The sequence below is a fragment of the Cucurbita moschata genome, unplaced genomic scaffold (genome assembly GCF_002738365.1).
Source record: "Cucurbita moschata cultivar Rifu unplaced genomic scaffold, Cmos_1.0 Cmo_Scf00019, whole genome shotgun sequence".
NCBI lineage: Eukaryota > Viridiplantae > Streptophyta > Magnoliopsida > Cucurbitales > Cucurbitaceae > Cucurbita > Cucurbita moschata.
In genome coordinates, this window is record NW_019268535.1 from 810,252 (window position 1) to 819,489 (window position 9,238).

General features: G+C 38.0%; 2 protein-coding genes across 2 annotated transcripts; both read left to right on the forward strand.

Moving 5' to 3' along the window:
* The first annotated feature begins 2,728 nt into the window (after window positions 1-2,728).
* On the forward strand, window positions 2,729-4,588 carry LOC111457045 (U-box domain-containing protein 38-like). Its single transcript, XM_023099170.1, has one exon. It carries the CDS (start codon window positions 2,908-2,910, stop codon window positions 4,483-4,485), a length of 1,578 nt encoding a protein of 525 aa, XP_022954938.1. The 5' UTR covers window positions 2,729-2,907; the 3' UTR covers window positions 4,486-4,588.
* A 1,290-nt stretch (window positions 4,589-5,878) lies between these two features.
* LOC111457049 (putative DNA glycosylase At3g47830) lies at window positions 5,879-8,276 on the forward strand. Its single transcript, XM_023099173.1, has 4 exons — window positions 5,879-6,325; window positions 6,794-6,994; window positions 7,731-7,787; window positions 7,884-8,276. The coding sequence occupies exons 1-4, from the start codon at window positions 5,909-5,911 to the stop codon at window positions 8,112-8,114; spliced, it is 906 nt and encodes a 301-aa protein (XP_022954941.1). The 5' UTR covers window positions 5,879-5,908; the 3' UTR covers window positions 8,115-8,276.
* Window positions 8,277-9,238: the final 962 nt, after the last annotated feature.

Sequence of the window (9,238 nt, forward strand, 5' to 3'; positions counted from 1 at the left end):
CCACCACCCCCACCACCACCACCACCACCACCACCAAGGCCTATTCTTCCACCACCATGAAAGGCTCTCAAACAATCCTCTCATAAACACAAAGCTTGCTCTTTTGGGGAATCAAGCATCTTGGTCCGATTTGATCCTTCATTCATTTGATAGCGATCAATCTTCAAATCTCTCAACTTTGCTTCATATATTTGTTAAAGCTTCCTCTTTTTCTGCTAAAACTCATCAAATCCCATATGGGTTTGTCTCTTTTATGATCAAACTTAAAAGAATTACACAATTTCTTCATGTTTCCCATCTGGGTTTTCAAAAGAATCCCACAATTTCTTCTCTTTCTTCTCTACTTTGCTCATCTTCACATGTAATCTACTTGTTTTTGTTCGACCAAGCCCTAGCAACAAGGCTACCACCCGCCTCACCACGTTCTAGGGTTTGCAATTATGTGGGTATGTTCTCATGATTATCAGCTTTCAATTATTTACTCTCTTCTCATGTCAATCAATCATGTATGTCTTCTTGCATGCATACATAACATACATGCTCCACTCGACAAAATCGTCGATTCAATCCTAAGATCGAGTTTTTTCGATACCATGTTAAATAACTCCTCGAACTCAAGATCTTAGCTAATGGGTTATTGTTCAATCTAATTTTTATCGATTCTATCGTGTTTGATCTTCAAAGTTTCGTTTCTGGTTCGATATTGTGTAAAATCTTAATTCAAGTTGATGGGTCGTAGTAAATCTAGTAGTCGACTAATCGAGCACAAAAATCGAGATTTGAGTTCGTCGATCCGATTAGAAAGTTAAGAACTTTAGTAGTTGACTACTATTACTATTTTTTTTTTTTCAAAATTAAAAGGAAAAGGGAGAAATTTTCTCTAGGGTTTCTGTTTGTTTCCTGGGAAAGTGGTTTAATGATGGGAGCTAGGAAAAAATGTGATTTTTTTAGTGTGTTTTTTTACTGTACAGTAAAAAAAAAGCTTCAAAGTGACAGAAGCGATAAGTCGTCTCGTTGATTTTCTCGGTATATTCGGTTAATGACTAAAGTTAAAAACTTTTTCCTTTGAATTTTACTCATAAAGCTGTCTTGCCCACATGAATTTATTTACTGTTTTTCTTTTTTACTTCTTCTGAATCAATTTAAACCCTCTTAGTTTGATTCATGTGCGTTCCATGTGTCGAGTATTTTTTTTTTACCCGAGATGATAATTGATCTATTATTCAATTTATCCGGTTCAAATTAAATTTAAATTTTTAAAAATTAGATTTGAGCATAAAAATGAAATAATTCGAGCGTATTCAATGGATAAGACAATTATTGTTCTACAGGTCGATTGTTTAATTTTCATCTTGCAATTATTAAACTAAAAAAATTAATAATTTAATCTCATGTGAATTTTATTTGTAGAAATTTTATTTCCTAATTTTTAAATTTTTAAATAAAAAATATCAACTTAAATATAGTTTAGTTTAGAAATATAGTTTGTTACTTTATAATTGGTTGAATAGAAAATATTAATTTAAATAATAATAATAATGAAAAATAGTGGCGGGCCTTTTGGCCCATTCTTGGCACGTTTGATATGTGGGCCTAAAGGCCGACCCAAATACGAAAGTGGGCTTTTATTAGGCCCATTTACTTATATGGGTTGTAAGTTGGGCCTAAAAATTGATCACGAATTTCAAAACTTTATATATATATCACTAAATCAAATAAACATTCGAAAAATTAAATAATTTTCAACCTTTATATTTCTTTTTTATATATATATTTTCCGGTTGGATTGGTTTGTCGGGTTGCTTTTTATTTTTTAATTATTTTTAAAAGTACTAAATTTGTATTACAATAATAATTAAAATCTCGTAAAATTTAAATATCAAACATTCACACGTCATAGTGCATTGTAACGTTGGTAACAAACTAAAATATTCTTAATTTCTTATTAATATTAAAAGTGGGTTAGAGTTGGATTAGGTTGTAACCTTATTTTCCGCTCGACAAAGAAATGTAATTAGTTTGAGTAATATGAATTGATCGAGTTATCCGATCGTATGAACACTCATAGTTTGAGTTTTACGCGCATATTTTTTCCCCTCTCCAACAAACATGGGATTTCACAATCCACCTCCCTTCGATCCCCAGTGTCTTCGCTGGCACTCGTTTCTTCTCCCATCGATGTGGGATCTCACAATTCACCCCCATTCAAGGCTCAACGTCCTCGCCGTCACATCGCTCGATATCCACCTCCTTCGAGATTCAGTGTCCACCCCCTTCGGAGCATAACATTCTTGCTAGCACATCACTCAATATCGGGCTTGGTACCATTTGTAACAACCCAAGTCTACTACTAGCAGATATATTATCCGATTTGACACGTTACATATTCTTTTCCCTCTCCAACCAACGTGGGATTTCACAATCCACCTCTCTTCTATACCCAGTGTCCTCGCTAGCACTTGTTTCCTTCTCCAATCGATGTGGGATCTCACAATTCACCCTCATTCAAGGCCCAACGTCCTCGCCGTCACATCGCTCGATATCCACCCCTTCGAGACTCAGTGTTTACCCCATTCAGAGCACAACATTCTTGCTAGCGCATCGCTCAATGTCGGGCTTTGGTACCATTTTTAACAACCCAAATCTACCACTAGCAAATATTATCGAGTTTGACACGTTACAAATCACGGTCAGCCTCACAATTCTTAAAATTTTTAAAACAATAGAAAAAAATCTAAAAGTCAAGAACTCCAATGTCAGTCCCAATCCGACCCAGTCTTCAATCCAGCCTCTCAAAAACAAAGAAAGGAAATCCTTCTCTCTCCGCGCAAATATTTCACATAAATCAAACTTTCCAGTAACAATTCCAAACCTCACAAATTTCTGGATTTCGTCTCTGCCTCAGAAATGGTCGGCCATGGCAATCACAGGTTGAAATTCTCCATCTTCCATCACCGATCTTCTTCAACCTCCAAACCCGACCGCCCCATTCACTACCCTCCAGAGTACCTCTGTGGAATTTCCAGGTCATTAATGGCGGATCCAGTCGTCGTCTCCTCCGGCCAGACCTACGAGCGCCTCTCCGTTCGCGTTTGTCAAGATTTCGGATTCTCCCCGACGGATGACGACGGCTCAACGGCGGATTTCTCCTCTGTTATCACCAACAGAAACATGAAACTCACGATTCTTAAATGGTGCGATAACAACGGAATCGAACACCCACAGCCGCCGGATTACACCTCGATTGAGTTAATCGTTCGTCAGTTAATGGAGAAGCAAAGGCAGAATAATCGATTCCTGGCTTCTGATACCGATTTGTTAAGAGTCGTCGCCGATAAACGCCCCGGAGTTGCGGTTCATGCGGCGACGGAGGTTGGCCTCCGAGTCAATCGATTTCAACTGAACTCGCCGCCGCAGACGGAGGAGATCGTACGTGAAAGTACTATTTTGCCCTTCAAAACGCAACCGTCTTGTTATGCTCCTCCGCCGCAGACGGAGGAGATCGGACGTGAAAGCTTTGACAGAGAAGGGAATTCAGAGGAGGAATCTCGAATCATCTCGAAATTCAGAAGCGATAACGAATTCGAGCAACAAGAAGGAGTAATTTCCCTAAGAAATTTAACGAAATCGGACGAATCGATTAGGGCTTCGTTATGCACGAAGGAATTACTCGCCTCACTACTTCCTCTGGTTTCATCTCGATCTATGAACATCCAAATCAACGCCGTAGCTTCCGTCGTGAATCTCTCAATCGAGAAATCGAACAAAATGAAGATCGTACGATCCGGATTCGTTCCGCCATTAATCGATGTTTTAGATCGCGGATCCGCCGAATCGCAAGAACACGCCGCCGGTTCTCTGTTCAGTTTATCCTTAGACGACGAGAATAAAATGGCGATTGGAATCCTCGGCGGCTTACCGGTGTTGATGAACGCGCTCCGATCTGAGAACGAGAGGACGAGGAACGATTCAGCGCTTTGTTTATACCATTTGACATTGAATCCAAGCAACCGAGTAAAATTAGTGAACATCGGCGCCGTTGGAGTTCTGCTATCGTTGACGAGAATTGAAGGCTTTGCGAGTCGAATATTGCTGATTCTGTGCAATATCGCCGCCTGTGTCGACGGAAGATCGGCGATGTTGGATGCGAATGCGGTGGATTGTTTGGTCGGGATGTTGAAGGAGAAGGAGATGGATTCCGAGTCGACTCGGGAGAATTGTGTGGTGGCGCTTCATGCTCTGAGTCAAGGCGGATTCCGATTCAGAGGATTAGCGACGGCGGCCGGCGCGGTGGAAGCTCTGAGAGAGGTTGAAGAAAGGGGAAGTGAAAGGGCGAGGGAGAAGGCTAAGAGAATCTTGCAGATGATGAGAACTGGCGGGAATGGTTCGGTTCAGATGGATGGGGTTGATTCTGGTGGAGTCAGCTGGACCGGCCGGGTTGGTGTTGGCTTGAACCGGTACTCTACAAATACCACTAAGTTTTGATTTTTTTTTTTTTAATTTTTTTTGGTCGTAAGTTAATTTTGTTTACACCCTAACTAGTTCATTTTGAATATAAGCTCTGTTTTGTTCTGAATTTCTCCCAAAAGGCCTCGTATCATTATAATGTTTTCCTTGTTTATAAACTCATGATTATTCTCTAAATTAACCAATATGGGACTCCCTCCCAACAATCCTCAACATCAAACTATAAGATTCCACGTCGGTTGTAGAGGAGAGCGAAACATTCCTTATAAGAGTGTGGAAATCTCTCGTTTTAAAACTTTGAAGAGAAGTACAAAATGAAAAAGTCAAAGAGGACAATATCTGTTAACGGTGAGCTTTGAGTTGTTACAGAAGTCGATGAGCTCAGATAATTGCACCCAATTAATTAACCTAAATAAATGCTTATATAAAATAAAAATGGTAGAAAAATAATTAGAAAATAAAAATCAAAAGAGAAAGTTTGGTGAGGAGTTGACTAAAACATCGTGGCGATCAACGATTTGGCGGTCGCAAATTCCATGGGTGAGAATAGTAATGGTAGCAGACAAAATAAGAGTCTAAATTTCTAATTTTGTCAGTCAACTTAAACGGACAAAATCCGAAAACATTTTATAATTTATCAAATTTCACGTCATCATGTCCTAAAAGAAATTAAATAAATAAATAAATTTTATTTTTTATTTTTTTACTTTGGGTGCATTTTGATTATTAAAAAAATTGAAATTACCCGGTACACACAGGTTGGGTTTGATTCTTTTTTGGATCAACCCGAAACTGAATGACTCGAAAGAGGCTCACAACCTAACCCTCTATTTTGGGTCAGGTCATAGTCATATTTATCGACCACACATAACTAGCATAGATTACAAATTTCAAATAGGGTATTGTTAAGTTGTGAACTCTCGGAGTCGGTTGAGTTGACTTGGTAAAAAAGTTTGGAACTCATAAATTAAACAAATTTTTTAAAGTTTTTAACTCGATAAAAAAAAAATCAAACCAAACCCTTATAAACTTAGGAGGTGTAATATAAATTTTTTCTCGTCATCAAATTTTCTTTAAAGAAAATAATTATATTCACGAGAAAAAAGAAAAAAAAAATATATGTAATATATTTTACTCTCTTCGGAAGAATATTTGACGTTGACATTATTAAAATTAGAATAATGTAGTTGACTTTGACTTTCACGTTCATTCACGTGGAAATTTTTTATATTTTTTTTGGTAATTAAAATCATAACAAAATTTAAAATTAGCGTAAAGAAAAATAAAAAGTCAAAGTCAAAGTCGTTGCTGTTTTAGCTAATTGGGCTGAACTATTTAGTTCCCGAGTTTACTTGGGCCGTTGGAGAAGCCCAATTGAAAAAGCCCAAAGAGGGCTTCATAGTCCGTATGATCGGAGAATGAATCGGCTTCACTCGGCGTGATGAAGAAGACGACCGGTAAGAAGAGGCGTCTTCAAAAACCAGAGCCAAATGGCGATTCTCCCGCGAATGGACCTCGAGCAAAATCAATCAGAACTGTTAATGGCTTCGATAGCTCAACCAATGAACCGTATCCGGCTTATTCTTCGCCCACTTCTGACGAATGTTTGTCCGTACGAGACGATCTGTTGAATCTCTATGGTTTTCCTCGAGAGTTTGTGAAGTATCGGAAGGAGAGAGAGAGGTTGAGCGAGTGCTGCTCCGTCGTGGACGGCAGTGGTGGTGAGTTAGCGGAAAATGTGAAATCGGAGAGCGTTCTGGATGGGTTAGTGAAGACAGTGCTATCGCAAAACACTACGGAGGCTAATTCTGAGAAGGCTTTTGCTTCTCTCAAGTCTGCATTTGCTACCTGGGAAGATGTGAGTCTTCTTCGTTTTTTTTTTAATGGCTTAATTTGCTTATTATTGGATTGAAGGATTTAGGAAATGAAACTGATGCTCATAGTTATTGTTCAGTGAAGTATTTGTTACTCAGTACTTGAGATGTATTGCTAGATTTCTGCTAATTCATCTGTATTGTCAATGCTACCTTTTGAAAATTTTGACCATCATTTTCGTGATGAACAACTGATTGAAATGAAGCTTATCATGTTGCTGGACCATAAGTTTTACTAGTTTTGTTTGTGTTATCAGTTATGATTCTAATGAAAGGCCTCAAATCTTTTCTGTTTTCTGATCATATCAAACTAATCTTTCATAGTATATCTTGCTTACAGTTTAAAGGAAAAATTGATATCTCCTATGGATAATGTGATTGATTATTGGAGTTCTATTGGTTTTCCTGAAACCTTGGAGGTTTTGATTTGATGAACTCAAATTTTACTGTAGGTTCTTTCAGCTGAATCCAAATGCATAGAGGATGCCATAAGATGTGGAGGATTAGCACTCACAAAAACCTCTTGCATTAAGAACATATTGAGTTCTTTGTCAAAGAGAAGAGGCAAATTATGCCTGGAATACTTGCACAATTTGTCCATCGATGAAGTAAAGGCTGAACTGTCCACCTTCAAAGGAATTGGTCCCAAAACGGTAATTGTTTGAATAAACAAGCTTGGTGTGCATGGAGCTATACCTTAACTTAACTGTATCTATTGGGATCCTAGTTTAAGGCTTCTACGGAAGAGTCTTTATTCTAATCATGTCTGTTGTGGCTATCTCTGGCTTGTTTAAGGCATCATAGTTTATAAACAGGGTCGCGTCGGTTTGCTTCTTGATTGCTTAGTGTTACGGATGAATTGAATCATGATATCTCTAGCTTGTTCAAGGCATCATAGTTTATAGACCAGGTCGCGTCGGTTTGCATCTTGGTTGCTTAGTGTTATGGATGGTTTGCATCTTGATTGCTTAGTGTTACGGATGAATTGAATCATGCTATCTCTGGCTTGTTTAAGGCATCATAGTTTATAAACCAGGTCGCGTCGGTTTGCATCTTGATTGCTTAGTGTTACGGATGAATTGAATCATGCTATCTCTGGCTTGTTTAAGGCATCATGGTTTAAACCAGGTCGCGTCGGTTTGCATCTTGATTGCTTAGTGTTACGGATGAATTGAATCATGCTATCTCTGGCTTGTGTAAGGCATCATAGCTTATAATCTAGGTCGAGTCGGTTTGCATCTTGATTGCTTAGTGTTACGGATGAATTGAATCATTCTATCTCTGGCTTGTGTAAGGCATCATAGTTTATAAACCAGGTCGCGTCGGTTTGCATCTTGATTGCTTAGTTAACCGATGAATTGAATCGATCATACAAGTTATATTTGACAGGTAGCCTGTGTATTGATGTTCAATCTTCAGAAAGACGACTTTCCAGTAGACACCCATGTGAGTACCATATAATTGAATTCTGATTTCTGATGAGTTAGTGATCCTTTTTCTTCAAGACCATTGGAAGATTTTGATTCCTCAACATGTTTGCAGGTCTTCGAGATTGCAAAATTCATCGGTTGGGTCCCGGACGAGGCAGACAGGAACAAAACATATCTTCATCTCAACCAAAGGATCCCAAATCATCTCAAATTTGATCTCAACTGTCTACTTTACACTCATGGCAAGCTCTGTTCGAAATGTTCGAAGAGAACAGGCGGTCGACAGCGAAAGGTATCCGAAAATCAGCCTTGTCCCTTGTTGAAGTACTCCACGAACCTTTAAATTTGTAATGTAAATGTTTTCACAACAGTGTATATATATGACAAGCTTCTAATCCTTTTATCATCCCGTTTGCCCCCACAAAGTAGAAAATGACATGCTACAAAGTCTGCATTTTGGGATGCTTTTTCTGCTAGTAAATTGATTTGACTATGTTGGGTGATAGTTTGAAATGACCAAAATCACTTTTGTCATATTCTTATAGAAATCACTGCCAAACATTGCCCGATTTTCGATTGGGCTTTATTCGAAGAAAAAAAGAATCTCGAACCGAGGCCGTTGGTGGGCAGCTCATAGCTTATGGTACTTCCTTTCCCATAACCATCAACTATAACTCGAAAAGAATCAGATTTTGTAAACACTGTAGAGGAAGAATGAAAGGAATATCTGATCGAGGCAATCGTATTTGCTTCGGTAGATACGCTATTCAAGCACTTGAACCCGCTTGGATCACAGAAGCGAGACGAAGGGCAATGACATGAAATGCACGATGCTATATTTCCAGACAAACCCGTGTTACAATACTAAGACCCATAGAAACACGTATGGGTTCAGGGAAAGGATTTCTTTTCTGTTTGCCATATTTTTCAATACTTTAGGGCAATATTAAACACAAGGACATAGATTAGGTAGTAAACATTTAACCATTTAGAATAGAAACCTTGGTAAAATGTCCACCCGTAACCCAGTAGATAAAGTACATTACATAGTCCGTTTTAAGGATTGACGACTTACCCATTCAGTAACTTTGACACTGGACGCTCTAAAAATGAGGTACTATTGGGTCGGGTGAATTCAATAATAGACACCTGTTGGCTAGCCCTCCCCTTTCGTAAAATTTTCTTCTATCAATATCCATTGTTATCGATATTTCTATCAATATTTTCAAATAAAATTGAGTAGGGTAGAAATAGTCCCGAGAAAGTTCTTTCCTTTATATTTTTAGACATCACTCCAAAATACATTATAATACATCATAATCCAAGATTGGGGCGGGAAATATTCATATTATGGAAATACATCATCACCGCGCAAAGACCAATTTCCGAACGAAAAATAAAAAGTAAAATAATATATATATATATATATATATATATATATATATATATATATATATATATATATAT